Source organism: Galeopterus variegatus, unplaced genomic scaffold (genome assembly GCF_000696425.1).
Source record: "Galeopterus variegatus unplaced genomic scaffold, G_variegatus-3.0.2 Scaffold2683, whole genome shotgun sequence".
Taxonomy (NCBI): Eukaryota; Metazoa; Chordata; class Mammalia; order Dermoptera; family Cynocephalidae; genus Galeopterus; species Galeopterus variegatus.
Genome location: NW_007728794.1, coordinates 161,910 through 183,006, shown reverse-complemented (window position 1 = coordinate 183,006; position 21,097 = coordinate 161,910). Strand labels below are relative to the sequence as shown.

Below are 21,097 nucleotides of genomic sequence, written 5' to 3'. Positions count from 1 at the left end.
GAGTGTGGTGCTGACAACACCAAGCCAAGGGTTAAGATCCCCTTACTGGTCATCTTTTGAAAAAAAAAAAAACAGGGGGGCTTTTTTTTTTTTTTTCAAAAGATGACCAGTAAGGGGATCTTAACCCTTGACTTGGTGTTGTCAGCACCACGCTCAGCCAGTGAGCAAACCGGCCATCCCTATATAGGATCCGAACCCGCGGCCTTGGTGTTATCAGCACCGCACTCTACCGAGTGAGCCACGGGCCGGCCCCAGTGAGATTTCTTTTTTTTTTTTTTTCAAAAGATGACCAGTAAGGGGATCTTAACCCTTGACTTGGTGTTGTCAGCACCACGCTCAGCCAGTGAGCAAACCGGCCATCCCTATATAGGATCCGAACCCGCGGCCTTGGTGTTATCAGCACCGCACTCTACCGAGTGAGCCACGGGCCGGCCCCAGTGAGATTTCTTTTTTTTTTTTTTTCAAAAGATGACCAGTAAGGGGATCTTAACCCTTGACTTGGTGTTGTCAGCACCACGCTCAGCCAGTGAGCAAACCGGCCATCCCTATATAGGATCCGAACCCGCGGCCTTGGTGTTATCAGCACCGCACTCTACCGAGTGAGCCACGGGCCGGCCCCAGTGAGATTTCTTTTAAAATAAAGTTCTCTCCTAATGATGAATTGAGCCCTGTCACTTGATGGGAGAATCAGCAAAACCTGGAGGATCTTATTTGGAATTGACATTCTCTATTGTAATTTTGTTCCTGTTCATTTTTAAATTTTCTGGGCCGGCCGGGTGGCGCACTGCTACAGTGCGCCGTTTGAGAGTGCGGCGGCGCTCCCGCCGAGGGTTAGGATCCCACATACAGACCGGTTCCCGCTCACTGGCTGAGCGAGGTGCGGGCGCGGCACCGAGGTTTGCGATCCGTTGCCGGACACAAAAAAAGACAAAAAGGAAAAAAAAAATTTTTTTCTTTTTGTTTTATTGGAAAGATGATGTTTTAAATGCTAAAAAAGTGTACAAGTTGCTTTGTTACAATAAAACTAAATGTGTACACACACTATTGAGAGAGCCTAAAGAAATACATTAAATATACTTTATTTAAATAGCATTAAACATAGTTGGCTCCATGCCAATTGGTCCTGGTGTTGGGGTAAAGGGGTATTGAAAGTAACATTGAGCTGGCCAGTTAGCTCAGTTGGTTAGAGTGTGGTGTTGTAACTCCAAGGTCAAGGGTTTGGATTCTCATACTGGCCAGCCACCAAAAAAAAAAAAAAAAAAAAGCAGGGAAGCAAAAAGGAGTGAAGCAGATTCCAGCTTTCAGTTGCTTAGCTCAGAAATTCCAGCAATCCCTGTAGTTCCTTGCAACTCCTTACCACCTCTGGGATGGAGAGCAGAGTCTGGAAAAGAAAGGCAGAAAAGGCAGCTCAGGACCACAGGCCTAAGGCCCAGGGCTCCCAGCCCCAGGAAGTACGCACTGAGTTAGAGGGCAGAAACAGAGAAGACTGTGATGGTGAGTCACGCCCGTCTCTCAGCACAGGCTGGGAACTAGAGCCATGCTCATCAGTACCTCCTGGGACCAGGCCTTGTACCAGGTGCCTTAGTCATATCAACTCCCTCCTTTACCTCATAAATGTGCTGAACAATGTCGTCTAGTTTCTTTAACTCCTTGTCAGAGCGCCTAAGATTCTCCTCTAGGATGTTTCTCTAGAAAGCAAATAGGTTTCATAAGTCCTATGCTTAAAAGAACAGGATAGCTTTGTAGGGCGGAGAAACATGGCAAAGAACTTGATAGTGGTGGTAGGAAATGGCCCTGGAACAGCATGGAAATTCTTACATGGCTCTGGAATTTGCCCATGAGTTTTGTCTTCTCATTTTTCATCTCCAGCAACATCACCCTCAGCTTGTCCACCTATGGATAAGTCCAGCTCAATAGAGGCACAGCCTGAGATCCCCACCAGTTGCCCAGCTCTTTTAGTAACTAATGGGAGAGTCACCTCCTGGGAGAGCCACACTTTCTCCTGGATCCAGTCAGTGGCCATGGGCTGACAGTTGGGGTCCAGCTGGCCTGCCAGGGTCTCCTGGAGCACCTTAGTCTCTGTCTCCGCACGCCGAAGTGAGCGGGTCAGCTGGGTCACCTCCTCTCTAAGGCTCTGGGAATGAGAATGGAGAGGTATCTAATAGCCCTCAAAGGTCTACTCTATCTTTATCCCATGTGGTGAACAAATGTAGACCAGGGTATCCACTTCTACTATTTGTGATCCTGGCTACCAGTGACACAGAAGGCAGGGCATCATGATGAACGTACCATGAGCTCACCACTCTTGTTTATCTGCTCTAGGATCTTCTCATTCTGCTGCTGTATCAATTCCTGGAGCTCCTTTTCATTCTGTGAGGGAAAGGGAGGTGAGAAGGCACTGAGGAAGAGCTGGCTTCTTCACAGGCCTTGCCAGGAGATAGGAGAGAGTGCCTGACCCATGCTCAGCCTATGTGGGACCAGGTGATACCATGCCAATTCTTCCTCCAGGGCCCAGTCAGGCAAGGCACATTTCAGAGTTGAGAGAGTTCTGCTAGAGTTCCTAACTTCTCTCCTGGGTATGCCTAGGAAGATAGGTCAGCCCATAGCTGATTCCCAAGTATGTGAAATGTCTGACCCCAGGAAGGGCAAAACTAGGGCAGTGGTTGGAAAATCCCCACCACCCAGATTCCTGGAGAGACAATGGCTCCCTTAGGCCAATAAAGCTGCCCCAGTTTTTCATCGCCCCACTTCTAGGCTCCTCCTTCACCTTGTAGCGCAAGCACAAGGCCTGGTTCAGCTTCTCTATGTCTGCTTCCTTTGCCTTCTGGGCTTCCTGATGCTGTTCTTCCTGGGCCTGAAGCCTGGCCTGCAGATCACAACTACAGGAGGGAAGAATTCAGCATCATTACTGTCCTCCTGAGGGCCAACTGGGCCCTTGGGCATAAAGAGCTGTTTCACTGTCCCTGTGTCATCAAGACTGTATCCCACTAACATTTTTTGCTGCAGAGTCCTGATGGCTGCTTCTTTAGACTCTTGCAGCAGGGAACACAGTTTCTGAAGCTCAAGAGTCACAGAACTCATTTCTGCCAGGCTCTTCTCCATGCCTGGGGTCTCTGAAAGAGAAAGTCTTAGATAGAGGTACAGCACTTCAGCCCTGGAAGGAAGCAATGCATAGCCATCATTTCCACAACTCTTATCCATGTTCCCTACCCACAGGATTTGAATGTCCAGAACATTACAGATCCCAAAAGGCAGAAATAAAATGAGCCCAAACGGAATTGAGGTTTGTAGAGCAAAGCATTTCTCACTACTTTTGTCTCTACTCATCACCAACAGATTTTCTAGAAATGAGGCAGGATCCCTGGAGCCCATCCTAACCTGTAGGCTGAAGGGAAACCACTGATGCTACTCTGGTGAAGGCACTCTTGTCACTTCCAAGCAAAGGCACAGGAGCTGATTCTGGCTCTAAAACAAAAAACAACCACAGGAAGAGGGCTCTTCTGGTGACACAGTCAGGGAGTTACCATAAAGGAAGCCAGGGAGAGATAGACAGATCTGATGGTAGGCATCTTCAACAGCTGAAGCTATCAGGAGCAGGGTCACAGCTTTCCCACCCCCAAATCCCAGGGCCTTTAACCTTCATCTGCCACTGCTGTCAAGATGCTTCCCATGAATGCGCAATGATTGGGTGGAGGGTGTTCCCAAACAGGAGTACAGGCTGTGTTCAGCAGATGGGCCTCTGGTTTAGCCTAAGGGCAGAGGAGAAAGAGCTATCAGCTGCTCTTCAGGGTAGTGATTTTTCTGAGCTCCCAGGCACTCCCAGCCATCCTCTATCTTCTATTCCTCCATTAGCGCCTTTTCCTGAAATGTTTACATTCTTAAGTCTCTCTCACTAAAACAACAATTTAAAAAACAAAACATTTCTCTTACCCTAAATCCCTTTTCACTGTTTTTTCCTCTTTCCCTTTAATTAAAAAAAGAAAAGAAAAAAGCCTACACTTCTTGCCTGTAATTCTCACCACCTATTGACTTCCTAGCCCACTACACCTACACTCAGGCTTTTGTCCCCCATTCTACCATAATTCTTGTCATTTGGTTTGCCAATGGCATTTTTGCTTTCAAATGCAATGAACACTTTTCAGCTCTTGTTTTACCTGACCTATTTGATATTGATGACCATGCTTTTCTTTTAGAAACTTACTTTTCTTAGCTTCTGGGACATGACTCTCCTTCATAGGTAGGCCTCATACTTTTCTGGTTATTTTTTCTCTCTACCTGTAGGTCCTTCCTTAACTGTGGGTCTCTGGGTTCAATCCTTGACCCTCTTTTCAGTTTAATCCATTCCATGGGTGGCCTCCCCTTGGGAGCTCCACAAAAACATTCACTTTAAACTTCCACATGAATGACTTCAATCTCTCTCTCAACTGGATTTTTTCCCAGTCTCCAGACCCAAAGGCTAACTGCCTGTGAAAAATCTACCAGAATGTTCCACAGTCCACCTGAAATTTAGTATATAGAAAGCTGAGCTCAACATTTTCCTTGTCCCACCCAATCAAAAATCTGTTCCTATTCTTATAGTTACTGTTCTAGAGTGGGGTGGGGGTGGGGGACAAAAAATTAGGACCTGCTGGTCAAATCTAGCTTGCCAACTGTTTTTGTTTTTGTAAATGAAGTTTTATTGGAACACAGCCACAGCCATTCATTTACATATTGCCTATGGCTGTGCTTGAGCTACAAAGGCAGAGTTGAATAGTTGAGGCAGAAACCACACGGCCCACTAAGCTGGAAATACTTATTATATGGCCCTTTGTAGGAAAAGTTTGCCAACTCCAGTTCTAGAAGAGAGCATCACTATCTTTCTAGCAATCTAAGGGTCATCATTTACTCTTCTGCCTTATTCCTACATCAAGTTGGTCACCAGGTTCTATTACTTCTACCTCCTAAATATCTATTGAATCCATTCAATCCATCCCCTCCTCTCCACCCACTCTATAACTGTCATCAGTCCAAGTCTTCAAAATCTGGCCTCCTGCCTACCTCCCCAGCCATGTCTCCTGCCTTGCCCCATATAATTCCTACACTCCAATCATAAAGAGCTATTTCCCAAAACTTGCCATGCTTCATATGAGCCTTGTTCATCCTGCAGTCCCAGCACCTAACCCAGTTCTTGTTACAAGGTGGACACTACAAACAAAAAAGTACATACAGTATACTGTGTGTATGACTTTCTACATATGGGCTTTCATATGTAATCATATAATACTTTTATATACTCTTCCCTCTGCCTGGTGGGCCTTCTATATGCCCACCCCCGTCCTACAAACTTCTAAATCTCGTGACTCTGCCCAAGGTCACCTGCTTTGAGAAGACATCCTAACTCTCAAAATCCTAACTCTCAAAGGTTGAACTGATCCTCCTTCCTCTGTGCTCCCACAGTGGACCATGCAGACTTCTATGATGATCATAAGTCAAGATAACAAGTTTACATCTGTCTGTCTTGCCTGCTAGACTAGATTTTTTCACATATTGTGTGCTTAGCACACAATGGGGAAGAGGGTCAGATCATATGCATTTCCAGATTTCAGGATCTTCATTGTATCTTTAACTGTTGAATAAGTTAACTTAACTCTGTATTCTGAAAGATATCAACCATTTATTGTTGAGTGTGCACTGTGGAAAAGCAGGGATAAATGTCTGCCTTCTTTAAGCATAGTCCACACTTGTTTAGGAGCATGGTGGTAACACCGAGGTCAAGGGCTTGGATCCCCTTACCATCAGGCTGCCCAAAAAATAAACAAACAAATATAGTCTAGTTGAAGAGACCAGACATCCAAAGAATATAAGTGCAGACTAGCCAGTTAGCTCAGTTGGTTAGAACACAGTTTTATAACACCACGGTCAAGGGCTCAGATCCCCATACCGGCCAGCTGCCAAAAAAAAAAAAAAAAAAGAAAAGAAAGAAAATTAATATAAGTGCAAAAAGAGAGTAAGTTATGAGGAATATAACAGAAGAGATCACCAGGGACATGTGATTTCAAAGAAGGTGAACAGGGAGGATTTAAATAGGAAAGCTAAGGTATTTCCAGTTTGAAGATAGAAGAAAATGGATGTGGGAATAACATGAGTGTGGGTGTGAGTGGGAACAGGACATGTGGGTAGTGTATAGGCAGTCTAGTTGGAGTAAAGGGTTCGTAATAGGGAGGTAGGAGACAGACGAAGAAAAGTTTGAGCAACAAACTGAAGACTGAAAGTCATTAAAGGTCACAGAGATGGAACAAGAATAGTGTTTTAGGAAGACTACTCTATACAATTGGAAGATACAATTGGAAGGAAAGAAAAGGAACCCCAGGACCCTACCTTCTCCTCTAGTTTTGTCTGTAGGAAGAGGGTCAGGTGCTGTAGTTGCTCAGTCAGCACTCCTAGCTCTTGGGAATACTGGCGTATCTTCTTCAGGTCTTGCTCCTGGTTCTCTGCTATGATACTGGCCAGTTTAGCTCTGAAATAGGGAACGGGGAGGATGGCCAAAGACCAGGTTATCTTCTCTTAATGCTTCTCCCAAATCCCCACATAGAGGTGTATTCAAGAAGAGAAACAAGAGGCTCGACATTTGTCACTATTCTCTTCTTAGAGACTTTGGCTTCTAGAAGCGTTCCTGGGAAAAACAAACAGTTGGGGGGAAGCAAAGGAAGGTAGAGATCTTACTTTAGGTTCTCTACAGTGTCCTTGAGGTTCTCACACTGCAGGCTGCGCTCTCGGAGCACTTCCAGCGTGGTTTTCAACTGACACTCAACCTGGCTCAGCTCCAAGTGAGCAACCTGATTCTCTTGGTCTGCAAACTGGGAAGACAGGAGAAGGAAGAGAGGGAAGGGGAAAAATGAGTCCAAGTGGGCAATTTTACAGCCCTGGGGACAGGCTTTTTCTAGCCCACAGTCTCAAACTTCACCTCAATACCTTGAGGCAAGAATCACTCTCTTGAAGTTTACCAGCTCCCTTACCCCAAGCCATATTCCTTACCTCCAGGGTCTCCTTCAGGTCCTGCACCTCCTTGGCCAGGACAGCCTGTTGTTGCTGCAGTTCTGCTTGCATGTGTTTTAGTGCCATTTCTTCCTTTTGCCATCTGCCAGAGACCTCATGTTAGATCCCATTTGGTCCTACTTCCTGGGTGCCTACTGCCACAATAACCTGATAGGAACTCACTGAGCAGCCTGCTCTTCATTGCTCTGGGTAAGCTGGCAAAGTAACTCATCCTTCGTGGCCAGTTCCTGGGCACAATGGGCATGCTGACTCTGTAGCTCTTTTAGCTGGCTGTCCATGCTGGCCAGAATCTGCAGCTGAGCCTGGAGATCTAGACCAAAAGTATACTAATGACACCATGTGGTCTCAGGCCATAAACTCCCCATACTTGTGCTCCAAAGCAAGTGCTCTAGAGTACTTCCTTGCTCTATTGCCACACTCTAAGCCTTAATTGGGCTCAGCTGCTTACATGCATGCTGTGCACTGAGGTGTGCACGCAAACACACACGCACGCACACACCTGCTTCTAGGCGAATGTTTTCCAACTCCATTTGTTCTAGTTGGCCCTTGCAGTCCTTTAAATGGGCAGATACTTGTTCCAGCTCCCTGGAAACCTAGGAAGAATAGATAGTTTTTCTCCTTTCCTCCTGAATTAAAAATCTCAGGATTGGGCTAGCCAGTTAGCTCAGTTAGTTAGAGCGCAGCCTTATAACACCAATGTTACAGGTTCGGATTCCCATTCTAGCCAGCCAGCCAAAAAAAAAGAATCCCAAGACTCAGTCCAGCTTCTCTTTCTGGACAAGACAGCAAATTACCTTGTTCCTGGGCAGCAACATTGCAAAATATAAGGCTCATCTTCAGAAAAAAGTAGACAGGAGAAAAGTTGCTGAAGTAAAAAAAAAAAGGTGCTGAAGGGCAAAAAAACAACTGGGCTCAAGGCCATCTTACAGCTAAAGGACCTGGCTGGTTCCAAACCCACAAGGTGGACAGAAGACGGGTGCACGGTAAGAGGCTAATGATATCACACATTAGAAAGCCCTTCTGCAAAGGAGGAGGAAACCAGACCTAAGCAGTCCCTACTCCTGGTTGGTACCTGCTGCTTTTCCTCAACTGCAGCATCACGTTCCTGAAGGGCCTGCCGGCTCTTGGCTGTGAGTTTCTCTGTCAGTTGTTGAGACCGCCTCAGCAAAGCCGTCCATGTTATGCACTACCAGGGGAAGCAAGCAGGTCAGAAGAGTACCCTTGAGGCAAGACTCCTGACAGGGCTACCTATGAGTAAGGGAGTGGTTATGATTGCCTCAAATACTCACATCCAGATGCATGGATATCCAGTCCTGTTGCAAGGAAGAAGTAAGACTCACTGTCTGCTGAGCCAGCTCTTCTTGCTCTGTGTGAAGCCCTACCTACAAGAGAAGGATTGCCTATGATGGGGGCCCTTTCCCTTTGAGTTTTACAGCAAAGTAGGTATATGTGACCATCCTCTCAGTGTGTCAGCATGGACCCCAGGAAAGAAAATGCTTTTAAATTACCAGTTGGGTCTGGGTTTCCTTCAGAAGGTCTCTGAATTCCCACATGGATGCCTGGTCCTGTTCTAGCTGGCTGATGCGCTGGCTGGCATGTGCACAGAAAGCCTCCAGCACTATCTCTGCCTATTTAGGGAAGAGGTTGCAAGGACACAATGGGCAGCAGAGGGAAACAGCACAAAAAGCCACAACCATCCAACACCCCAACAGTTCAGTTCTTTTTTTTTTTTCCTTTTTTTTTTGTCTCTTTCCGTGTCCGGCAACGGATCGCAACCCTCAGTGTCGCCCCCACACCGGACCGGGACCAGCAACGGGATCGCAACCCTTGGCGCTGCTCCCGCGCCCCGCTCAGCTAGTGAGCGGGAACCGGTCTGCATGTGGGATCCGAACCCTCGGCGGGAGCGCCGCCACACTTCCCAAATGGCGCACTGTAACAGTGCGCCACCGGGCCGGCCCTAACAGTTCAGTTCTTTATTCCCCAGGGCAGGCAGTTCTTAGGCCACCCATCTATGTCTCAAGTACATTCATGTGGCGACCTCCCACATCCAGGAACAAACACCTGGCACCTTACCACATCCTTGCCTCTGAGAGCCATTTCTTCTCTGTGCCTTGCCTCCTCCCTTTCTGCTTTGAGGCTCTGGAGCTTTGCCCTCAATTTCTTCAACATATCAAAACAGCAGGAGACCAAGGTTTCTGTACGCCGAGACTACAAGGTAAGAATCAGATGCTGTGTCTGGTCCCTTTTTTTGGCTTTCAGTCCCACCACAGGCCTCTATCTCTGTCTTCTTATTGCTTACCTCCTGACTCACAGTAGTTTTATCTTCTTCTAAATGCAACAAGGATAGGTCAAGTAAGGATATCAGCTCTTTAGAGACTGGCACCCATGATTGCTGTAGAGGGAAAGACAGCTAGGCTAGATCAAATAAAGCCACTAAGCAGGAGGCCGACGCACTGGGGAAAAAAGCCACTGACCCCAATTCAAAAATCCCAATAAGGAAATGTCCTTAACAAAGGTTTGGAGAACTCCCTTCACGCCACGGCTGAGTATCACCATCTACTAACCACCCAGGATTCTTCATTCTTGATGCTCACAGGAGACCCACAGTGGTATAAGGTCAATCTACACTTACCATGGCATTCCTGACCTGCTGCAGGGCCTGTCCAATCTCTTGGCTCTCCTGAAGACGTTGAGGTTTCTTAGTTATCTAGCCAGAGAAACAGAGTTGTTACTTTTGAGTAGGCAATGTGCACCACCAGTACCTCATACCCCCTCCTACATGGTGAGTTATAGGAGCCTTTCCTATCAAAAGCAGGAACAAGGCTCACAACTAGATAAAGCCAACTCAGAAAAAAAATCCAGAGGCAGGTAAAAAATTCCTTTTTAAGATAACTTTCTTTTCTAATTATAAGGATAATACATGTTTATTATAATATTTTGGAAAATACAAAAGTAAATAGAAAGGAAAGAGAAATCTTTAATAATTTCACCACCTACAGCAGTGATTCCTAACCGACAACATAGCACCCACCCCAGAGATTCCAATATACTTCAGTACAGCAGATATATAAACAATATATACAATATACCAGAGACTTACTGATGAGTATATTTCCCTCAGGTGTCAGGGAAAAAGCTGCAGACCACTAATTTAGAAATAAATTACCATATTCAATAAATTTCAAGATGACTATCTTTTCACATTTTAAAACCTCTGAGATTGGGATGTATCTTAATATCGATAGTGTCTTAGATTTGACAAAACACAGTAACGCTTAAGAAAAACCACAATTGAGATAATATATAAATAAATATGGGGTCCTGCTTTCATTCTTTAATTTTTCCTCATTGTAATAGCCTCAACTGGGATATCTGCTTTAGGGGTAACTATCAAAGTACTTCCGCTGGTATTTTACCTGATCTCAAAGCCTCTCAGAGGTTACTGATCCCTGATTTCCTTTCTTTAAAAACCATGATCTAGGGCCGGCCCGTGGCTCATTTGGGATAGTGTGGTGCTGATAACACGAAGGCCACGGGTTCGGATCCCTATATAGGGATGGCCAGTTAGCTCACTTGGGTGAGCGTGGTGCTGACAACACCAAGTCAGGGGTTGAGATCCCCTTACCAGTCATCTTTTAAAAAAAAGACAAAAAAAATCCCATAACCTTATGTTAAACTTATTTTTCCATGTTATGAAAAACTCTTCATAGGGCCGGCCCGTGGCTCACTCGGTAGAGTGCGGTGCTAATAACACCAAGGCCACGGGTTCGGATCCCATATAGGGATGGCCGGTTAGCTCACTGGGTGAGCATGGTGCTGACAACACCAAGCCAAGGGTTAAGATCCCCTTACCGGTCATCTTTAAAAAAAAAAAAAAAAAAAACTCTTCATAAACATTCTTTTTATGTTTTTTTTCTTTTAGGTTCTCTAAGGTAGAATGTAAACATTCTTTTTATTGACTACAGAATATTCTATCTTATAAATATACCATTATTTTGATTTTATTTTTTTCATTGGGAGAGTGCGGTGCTGATAACACTAAGGCCATGGGTTCGGATCCCATATAGGGATTGCCGGTTTGCTCACTGGCTGAGCATGGTGCTGACAACACCAAGCCAAGGGTTAAGATCCCCTTACCGGTCATCTTTAAAAAAAAAAAAAAAAAAACTCTTCATAAACATTCTTTTTATGTTTTTTTTCTTTTAGGTTCTCTAAGGTAGAATGTAAACATTCTTTTTATTGACTACAGAATATTCTATCTTATAAATATACCATTATTTTGATTTTATTTTTTTCATTATTTAAAAAAATAATGTTACCATCGTTATTCAGAATATTTTTTCCTTAGGATATATCCCTGGAAGTAGTGTTACTGGGTCAAAAAGTTTGAAATGTTTTAAGGGTCTTACCTAAATTGCCTTCAAAAAAAGATGAACCAATTTATACCATACTGACAAAAGCACAACGTTTATCAGCATTATCTATTTTATTCTTTGCTATTTTGTCAGAAGAAATGGCATCTCATTGTTTCAATTTGGCTTTCTTTGGTTACCAGTAATGCTAACTTTCTCAACTTATTCATTAGTCATTTTTATTTTCTTATTTTTAAAGTAATGATCTCAAAGGCAACAGAGCCCTACAAAGACTAAAGTTCTAAGAGAAAAGTAGGAGTTTTCATTACTGCTGAAAGGCAGCCATCATCTGGGGAAAGGCTACTGCTGGAACAGCAGTGCTGAGTCACAATGTTGTGGCAGTCTGGATTTAAGAGGGCAGAGTTGCATCATCCTCAGATCTCTTGGAATTCATGGCTCCCTTCCCTGGCAAAGCAGTTATCATTCCGTACTGCATCGTGCAGTAAGGCACGGAGTAGCCCGTGAGTCCTGGATAGGGCACACATACCACTCAGAGCTGGGCAGTCAGGCAGGTGATGAGATTAGTATGAAGGAGGCAGCCAAGCGGCAAGGACATGGCATGGTAATGCGAAATGGCTGAAGGTGATGTCATTTGCCCTCTTTCGTTCTGATTCAGTGGCCTCCAAAGGGACCTGGCAAGCTTCAGGAAAAAAGGGTACAAGGCAGATTCATGGATGGGAAATGAGGTCAAGGAAAGAGGAAAGGACACAAAGATAAGAAAACACAGGAGAAACTGAGCAGCTAGACGAGTGAGGAGTCTATTGATTCCAGGATTTTTGGCAAAAGGTAAAGTTATTACTTGAGGATATTTTCAACCCAAAGGAGATCTTTGGGCATTTGAGTAGATCTTTGGGTATCTCTTAGCAGCAGCCACCTATCATCTCAACAGCCACAATATTGAGACTCTCAATTCCTTCCCCTGACACCATTCCCTTCCTTCCCAGGCCTACGTTCTCACAGCTAGAGTCCTCTAGAACAGAGGTCTTTTTTTTTTTTTTTTTTCCCAAAGATGACCGGTAAGGGTATCTTAACCCTTGACTTGGTGTTGTCAGCACCATGCTCTCCCAAGTGAGCCAACCGGCCACCCCTATATAGGGATCCGAACCTATGGCCTTGGTGTTATCAGCACCACACTCCCCCAAGTGAGCCATGAGCCGGCCCTATGCCAAAAATCTTAATGAACTTTCATCAAAAAATTTTAATGATCCACTGACATAATTAGTCTTCCTCCATTTTGCTGAAAACATGCAAAAACGATGTCTTATATAATCATTGTAGTCATTCATTTTCTCACCATGTACACAGATATTTTCTATTGTCCTTTGATTGCTATTGCCTGAGAACATAAGATTCAGGATAGGAAGTATGCTCTTCCTTAGTAAAGTGGGCAAGGACAAATGAGAATAGGAAAGTAGAAAAAAAATTAGTAAAGAGTATATTTGGAAGATGAAGATATAGAAACCGATTCCTTTAAAACTTTCCTTGCTTACATTCACTTGGAAAGTGTTTTTTTTGGCAGCTGGCTGGTACAGGGATCCGAACCCTTGACCGTGGTGTTATCGGCACCACGCTTTAACCAAGTAAGCTAACCAGACAGCCCCTTACTTAAAAGTCTTGATGTACCCCAGGGGCATAGTAAGTATCCATAGCTTTAAGAGATTTTTCCAGATCCTCAGCTTTTACACATATTCTAGAATGAGCCTGTGATTAAGGAATCAGTCCCCTTTGCCCTCTGGCAGCTTATCAGCTTACATGCTGAGGAAGAGGGCTCAGTGGGATCCTCCAAGCTTTGGAAAGAACCTTCTTACCCAACTAGGAGAGGTGTCAGTCTGTGTGCTACTGTCTTGGGCTTCTGGGTGAGGGACAGCCAGCTGGCTCTTCCAGTCCCGCAGCTGGCAGGAGAGAACCTCCAGAATGACAAGAGAGCTCAGCAGATTATCTTCCAGGTCATGTCGCGATAAGGCAGTCAGATCTGGAGGATGGCTGAAGCAGGAAAAGAACATGAGGAAAAGAAAAGGAGGAAAAGGGATGGGAGTGGCAGGTCCAGGGTAATGGAATACATGAGGCACAAGGATTCATGGGCACTTACCCCAACAGGAGATGCGCTGTCTCAGAAGCACTGTCCTTGGTGCCCAATGGGCCAGTCTGGGATGTGTTTGTACTCTTTTCCTGTGGTGCTAGGGGAGTAAACCAAGTCCCCACTGAGCAAGTAGAGAAAGAAGTAGTGCCAACTGCAGCATCCTGAAACATGGAGGGAAGGGATAAGCTTTGGCGGAGATTTTCTAGCATGACTGAAGTATTTACACCTTTTTCCAGCCAGGCCAGTGGGGACATCCAAGACTCTGTATCAGAGCTGAGAATCCTACCAGCATCTTCTACTGCTGGACCTGGAGCTGCATGAGATTCCATTTCTACTGGATTTGGTGTCAGGCATGTGGACAGAATATCTTCCACATCTGAGATAAGTACTTGATCTTCCGATTCACCCTCCTCAGTGGTTGTGGGAAAGCTTATTTTTCTTTCCTCTATAGCTCTGTGCTCTACAGTTTCCTCCCCTGGTTCCACATGATTGACAGGGAAATCTGCTGCCAAGGCAGCTGAAGGGGAAAGACAGAGCATGCAGGAAGGCAAGAAGACATTACTTTCAGAAGGCACTAAGTCCTCAGGCACAGCCTCAGTCCTACTGTCCCTCAGGCTTTCCTTGGAGCAGTCGAGTTGTTGCTCAGAACAAGAATTTGGTGGATACTCCAAGAGATGGGATTGAGAATCCTGAAATGTGGGTTCCTCAGGCATAGCAGCAACAACTTCTAGAAAGTTTTCTTCCATGCAGGGTGCCACCTCCTTTCTCACAAGATCTCCTGTCCTTAAAGGATCATCTAGAGAGATGCTGTTTTTCTCTGCCATGCCATCTAAATGGGCCTCAAGTGTAATATCTTGCTGCTGTCCAACTGGAGAGGGTACAAGGATAATGGTTTTAACCTCATAGTTGTCCAGTGGGTCTACTGCTTCCTCGGATGTTTTGGGAGTAGAGTTGGTTTGGGGAATCAGATCTGGGGGCTGCTCATCTGACTCATACTGACAAGCTTCTAGCCTCTTTGAGGGATGGGTGAATTGTTCTGAAAGGGAGTCTATTCTCTTGGCGTTGACAAAATCCAGTGGTGATGAGTTGTTGCTGCCTTCCTGCCAAAGGAAACAAAAATAATTAAGGCAGTCGGTTCAGTTCCTAACATACAATTATGGGTACAAGATACTGTCCAAACTCAAAAAAGAAGAGTTCTCATTACCTCTGCTTAGGTAAGAACTTGGCTAAGCCTAGCTGCTCACTACAAACACCCAATAGTAGGGAAAGAAAAGCTGGTAAGCTATTTTGGGTCCTTCCAAGTGAACCAGCCTACAGTACAAATACATGAGAATATCTATCCATATCATGGGGAGATGATAGCTTGAATGTGACCCAGCTCCTCTCCATTCCTAACTCCAACCCACTTCTAGGGGAAAAAGTAGAAGGGATCCATAGGGTATGAGTGAAGGCTTAAGCTCTATCAGAATCTAGAGTTGGTATGGGCCGGCCCGTGGCTCACTCGGTAGAGTGCGGTGATGATAACACCAAGGCCATGGGTTCGGATCCTATATAGGGATGGCCGGTTTGCTCACTGGCTGAGCGTGGTGCTGACAGCACCAAGCCAAGGGTTGAGATCCCCTTACCGGTCATCTTTTAAAAAAAAAAAAAAAAAAAAAAAGAATCTAGAGTTGGTACAAGATTTTCTCCCTTTTGGAACAGATGAGAAGTTGGGGAACAGAGTTAGAGAGCACATGGACCACAGAGATCCATGGACCATAAAGAGAAAGGGCAACATCAACCTGTACCAGTGACCTAATCTCCCTGGCCCACAAGAACTGAGGGTATCCTGAACACATGGGTAGAACCCAGTTGGCCCCTGGGATTTCTAGAGCTCTGGACTGTAGAGAAGGGGACAGAAGAGCAGAGATTCTTCCTCCATGTGCCTTGATGAGGGACTAACAACCTCCCTACTACTGGTTCACAGGGACAATGATAACTGCATCTTCTACCACTTGCAGGATCGCTGGACCTGAGACTCAATGAACAACAAGGAAAATATGAATGAGCTTAAGTGAATCTATTAGCCAGAGAAAGGACAAACTCTAAGATACCTAGAAAAGGTAGACCTTAACAAAACAGAGCTGCTGGAAGAGACAGATAACAATTTGAACAATCACCACCACCACCACCACCAGGAGTACTTAAGAAGATTCAAGTACAACACACACACAAAAGACTTTCTAGAAATAATAAATATCTTAAATCAAAAATTTCAGTAAAATGAATTGAAAGAGAGGATGATCAGAGTTAAGACTGGAATTACCGGGCTGAACAAGTGGGAGAAATATCTTTTTTTTTTTTCCTTTTTGTCTTTTTTACTGACCGGTAACGGGATCGCAACCCTCGGTGTCACGCCTGTACCGGGGACGGCAACGGGATCACAACCCTCAGTGCTGCACCCGCACCACGCTCAGCCAGTGAGCGGGAACCGGTCTCCACATGGAATCTGAACCCTCAGTGGGAGCGCCGCTGCGCTCCCAAGTGGCGCACTTTCCAGTGCGCCACCGGGCTGGCCTGGGAGAAATATCTTAAAGCAAAAATAAAAATACAAAGAAATATAAATCTGAGGGAAAAACTAAGACAAGCCCCGGAAACCTAACATTTGAATAAAAGTAGTTCCAAGAGAAAACAGAACATATACAGATGAGGCACTGATTAACATATATTAGAAGAAAATTTCCCTAAAGTAAAGAAAGACCTGAGACTGCACATTGAGATGGCTCACCCAGTTCCAAGCAGGACTGACAAGAAAAGATACATGTCTAGACACATAATTGTAAAATTTTGAACTACAAGAAAGAAAAAACTATTTTAGAAGCTTTAGATAGAAAGATGAATTATTTACAAAAAAAGAAAAAAAGAATCAGACTTACATGATTAAAACAGTAAGGTTGAGCTGAAAAGGGTTTATGACATCCTGGCACCATCCTATTTATTGACCTGGGTATTGGTTACATGGATGTCTGCTTCTACTAATTTGTTATGCTGTTATGTTCTGTTGTACTTTTATGTATCTTATTTAAGTTTTAAAATTTTTTTTTCAAAGTGCTAAAGGAAAGTAGAAAAAAGGGACTGGCAAAGAGATATCAGGCAGAAGTAAATAAAGAGAGCAGAGAGTAATATTAATATCAGACAAGATAGAAGATAAGATTATATATAGTACTCTTATGATAAAAGGCATAATAAAGATACATGATACAAAAAACATAAATCAGTCTGCTCTAAACAGCCTAGAAACTAAATATATAAAGCAAAGACTTAAAAGTTTGCTCTATTTATCCATCTCCTACTTATTCCTTTTAAAAATCACTTTAAGGAAAAAATGTTTGAAAATCATATACCTGCTAAGGGTTTATTATCCTGAATATACAAAGAACTCCTACAACCAAACAACAACAAAAAAAACCAATTAAAAAATGAGCAAAAGACTTAAATAGAAATTTCTCCAAAGAAGATATACAAATGGCCAATAAGCACATGAAAAGATATTCAACACCAGTAATCATTAGGGAAATGCAAATCAAAACCACAATGAGATACCACTTCACATCCCTCAGGATGGCTACTATCAAAAATACAGAAAAGAGATATTTGTGCACTCATGTTCATAGCAGCATTATTCACAGTAGCCAAAAGTAGAAGAAACCCAAGTGTGTATCAACAGATGAAGGGATTAACAAAATGTGGTATATAAAGGGGCCAGCCCGTGGCTCACTTGGGAGAGTGTGGAGCTGATAACACCAAGGCCACAGGTTCGGATCCCTATATAGGGATGGCCGGTTGGCTCACTTGGGAGAGCGTGGTGCTGACACCACCAAGCCAAGGGTTGAGATCCCCTTACCGGTCATCTTTAAAAAAAAAATAAAATAAAAAATACAGAAAATAAGGTGCTGGCCAGTTAGCTCAGTCAATTAGAGCACACAGTATTATAACATCAAGATTAAAGGTTTGGAAGGCCATTTGCTAACAAATGTTAGCAAGGATGTGAAGAAACTGAAACCATTGTGCACTGCTGGTGAGAATGTAAAATGGTGCAGCCACTATAAAAAGTTTGGTGGTTCTTCAAAACATTAAAAACAGAATTACCATATGATCCAGCATTTCCATTTCTCAGTATATATTCCTAAAGAACTGAAAGCAGGGTCTCAAAGAGATATTTGTGCACTCATGTTCATAGCAGCATTATTCACAGTAGCCAAAAGTAGAAGAAACCCAAGTGTGTATCAACAGATGAAGGGATTAACAAAATGTGGTATATAAAGGGGCCAGCCCGTGGCTCACTTGGGAGAGTGTGGAGCTGATAACACCAAGGCCACAGGTTCGGATCCCTATATAGGGATGGCCGGTTGGCTCACTTGGGAGAGCGTGGTGCTGACCCCCCCAAGTCAAGGGTTGAGATCCCCTTACCGGTCCCCTTTATGAAAAAAAAAAAAAAGTTGTATATACATAGAATGGAATATTATTTAGCCCTTTAAAAGGAAGGAAATTCTGGGCCGGCCCGGTGGTGCACTGGAGAGTGCGCAGCTTGGGAGCGCTACGGCGCTCCCACCGAGGGTTCGGATCCCATGTGGAGACCGGTTCCCGCTCACTGGCTGAGCATGGTGCGGGCGCAGCACCGAGGGTTGCGATCCTGTTACCGGTCAGTAAAAAAAAAAAGACAAAAAAAAAAGGAAGGAAATTCTGACACATGCTACAACATGGAATAATCCTGAAGACATCATCTTGATGAAAATATCTGGATCAGAGGCTCAGAGGAACCTAACCCTGTATTTCCACTAGGAGCAGCAGTTCAGCATTTGCTAATTCATTGTTCAAGCAACTTTATAGAATATAGCTACCACAAATAATGAGAACTGGCTATATACTGTGATCCTATCAATAAAATAATTATGAATGTTCGCATATTATTAAAAAGAAAAATATGGAAAGATACACATTAGGGTGTTAAAATGGGTTCGTTACTTGGGAAGAGCAGGGCATGTGTGGGAGGGAGTGATTCCAAGAGAAGGGCAAAAGAGAAAGGTAAAGCTAAGCAAAAAAAAGAAAAAAAAGATAGGGTGGGGGGAAGAAAAGGATTGCATTTGGGTGAAAAAAGTGCCTTGATAAAAAAGTATTATAATAATATATGAATGTGTGTGTACAGAAATATATACACACAAATAGACACACAGAGATGTACGAAAGGATTTTCAAATATTTTATGACAGTTATCTAAGATGGCAGAAATGTACTTTCTTCCTTACATTTATATATTGTTCAAATGCTTCAAACAATGAATATCTATTATACAAATAACCAAAAAATTTTAGAGCGCCACCTTCTAACACCAAGGCCAAGGGTTCGGATCCCCATACGGTCCAGCTGCCAAATAAATAAATAAATAACCAAAATTTTAAAAAGCAAAAATAATATCTATTTTGTCAGAGTAAAAAACCTCTTGTCTGTGTAGCAGACTACATTAGGAGGTAGTAAGCACTATAGTCAAGAGGGTAGGAAGGCTAGCCAGTTAGCTCAGTTGGTTACAGCACAGTGCCAATAAAGCCAAGGTTGAGGGTTCAATCCCTGAACCAGCCAGCCACCAAAAGAAAAAAAAGAGAGTAAGAGGAGACCCAAATTTCAGTCTACTCTGCTACTGTGATTAAATAGCTATGGTTAAATTCTATAAGCTCTACAGAGATCAGTTCCTACTGAGCACTTATTTCATTTTTTTTTTTCTTTTAAAAAAGATGACCGGTAAGGGCTTTTCAACCCTTGACTTTATGGTGTCAGCACCACGCTCTCCCAAGTGAGCCATGGGCAGGTCCTGAGCACTTATTTCTCTTCTACCTTAAGCTATACTGTTCAATATGGTAGCCACTAGCCGCATGTGGCTATTCAAATTTAAATTAAATAAAATTAAAAATTCAGTTCCTGGGCCAGCCTGTGGCTCACTTGGGAGAGTGTGGTGCTGATAACACCAACGCCACAGGTTCAGATCCCTATATAGGGATGGCCGGTTGCCTCACTGGCTGAGCGTGGTGCTGACAACACCAAGTCAAGGGTTAAGATCCCCTTACCGGTCATCTTTATGTAAAAAAAAAAAAAAAAAAAAAAAAAAAAAAAGCAGTTTCTACATGGCTACTTCTCTCAAGCCCTTTGACAAAAGTGCTATTCAGCAAGGGCAACTCTGCAAGGGGCTAGTTTAAACTAAGGAGTTCTAAGTACCCTGCCTTCCAGTAGAGTAACTTGCTCCCAGGAGAGTTTTGACTACCCCTGGAGTGATGGATATTGCCTCACACTTGCAGCAGATTGACCTTTCCGTAATTTAACCCATTTCAGAGGGAGACCACTAATCAGTGTGATAGAATTTCTCGGTAGTTTAGTAAAGGTCGAAGGGAGGAGGAGGAAATAAAAACTAACAGCTAAATGGAGGTTCGGGTTCTCAGTGGATTTCCTTTAACCACCCTAGGGCACCTCTCTGTTGACCTGAATAGCTGTAAATGAATGTCACTGAGATAGAGGACTTCATTATCGTTATTAATTACGTTCCAGCCCTGGCCCTCTGTTCCTCTGAGCTCTCGGCCTGGGCAAACAGCCCAATCGAAAAGCTGTCCAGGCGAATCTCACCTGCAGCCCCAGCTTGCACAGTGATGGTGTCAGTGAGGAGCAAACAGGGAGCTCTTTTCCAGAGTTGGTGAGGGCACCAGGCTGCAGGATAAGTTCTCGGAGAGGAGTCCTCATAGGTGGTTTTCCCTGAGAAAGAAAGCAAGAGCGAGGGTGAGGAAGCCTGGGCTCTGCCAGCCCACCCATCCTCCCTCCCTACAAAGCCCAGGAGGCGATAAGAGGAGGCTCCCACCCCATTAGCGCTGAAGCAGCAGGAAGAACAAAGACTCCACGCGCCCCTCACCCCCAGGCTCGCTCGACCCAGTTTTCCAGAACGCTTGGAACTGCCAGCGCCCCCGCCCCAGGAGCCCCGGCCCAGCTCTCTCTTCTCGAGAGCTTTCCCGCTCACCGGCTGAGGCGAAGGCGACAGGCTGAGGTTCAGTTTTTTCACCCGCCACATCTTCCACACAGGAAAGCCTACCACATCCCAGACCAAATCGGAGACGCCATGTTCAACCGCCGTCCGTATTTGAACCTGCTCCGCGCTTCCCGATTGGCTGCATCGGGCGGGCGCATCCGCTCGGGGCTCGAGCCCAGCCCGCGGGTGGGCGGAGCCGGAGCTGGCCACGCCCCCGGCCCGGCCGCCCCACGGTGCGCGAGCTCCCCTGACTGACCGACCCCTAGCCCTGGACGCAGGCGGAAGGGCAGGACGCGGCCCAGGCCCAAGGCGGTCTTGTGTCCTCACATCGGCGAGGACACCGCAGGTAGCTCGACAGTCAAGCAGTCCACCCCTCCTACTTCCCAGTGGACCGCCTCACACCCTGTCAGAAAAGTTGTCTCCACAGGAAGTCTCTCCTTAGGTTCCTCTTAGTTACCTGCGGCCTCGGCCTTGACAGGAAATAGCCGGCCAGAGACTGTCTAGAAGGGACAGGCGAGTGTAACGGTT

General features: G+C 44.7%; 1 protein-coding gene across 2 annotated transcripts; it reads right to left on the bottom strand.

The window, feature by feature from the left end:
- Nucleotides 1-1,063: 1,063 nt before the first annotated feature.
- SPAG5 (sperm associated antigen 5) lies at nt 1,064-20,752 on the bottom strand. Of its 2 annotated transcripts, XM_008582642.1 has the most exons (24): nt 20,561-20,752; nt 20,176-20,301; nt 13,537-14,627; nt 13,256-13,430; nt 9,668-9,742; nt 9,335-9,427; nt 9,109-9,243; nt 8,544-8,663; nt 8,325-8,417; nt 8,108-8,221; nt 7,535-7,628; nt 7,198-7,345; nt 7,015-7,117; nt 6,703-6,836; nt 6,358-6,496; nt 3,638-3,749; nt 3,379-3,465; nt 2,993-3,113; nt 2,768-2,879; nt 2,290-2,370; nt 1,979-2,134; nt 1,819-1,893; nt 1,608-1,688; nt 1,064-1,381 (listed from the first exon to the last, which is right to left on the bottom strand). In XM_008582642.1, the coding sequence occupies exons 1-24, from the start codon at nt 20,609-20,611 to the stop codon at nt 1,310-1,312; spliced, it is 3,588 nt and encodes a 1,195-aa protein (XP_008580864.1). In that variant the 5' UTR covers nt 20,612-20,752; the 3' UTR covers nt 1,064-1,309. The 2 variants fall into 2 exon arrangements, with proteins under 2 accessions (XP_008580864.1, XP_008580863.1); XM_008582641.1 differs by having other exon boundaries at nt 20,176-20,752.
- Nucleotides 20,753-21,097: the final 345 nt, after the last annotated feature.

Excerpts from the sequence above, each read along its gene's own strand:
- SPAG5 (XM_008582641.1), bottom strand. The coding sequence starts at position 20,358 with ATGGGTGGGCTGGCAGAGCCCAGGCTTCCTCACCCTCGCTCTTGCTTT. Across the intron at positions 13,431-13,536 it reads ACAGCGCATCTCCTGTTGGG|CCATCCTCCAGATCTGACTG; the intron begins GTAAGTGCCCAT and ends TTCCTGCTTCAG. Across the intron at positions 6,837-7,014 it reads ACCTGAAGGAGACCCTGGAG|TTTGCAGACCAAGAGAATCA; the intron begins GTAAGGAATATG and ends CTGTCTTCCCAG.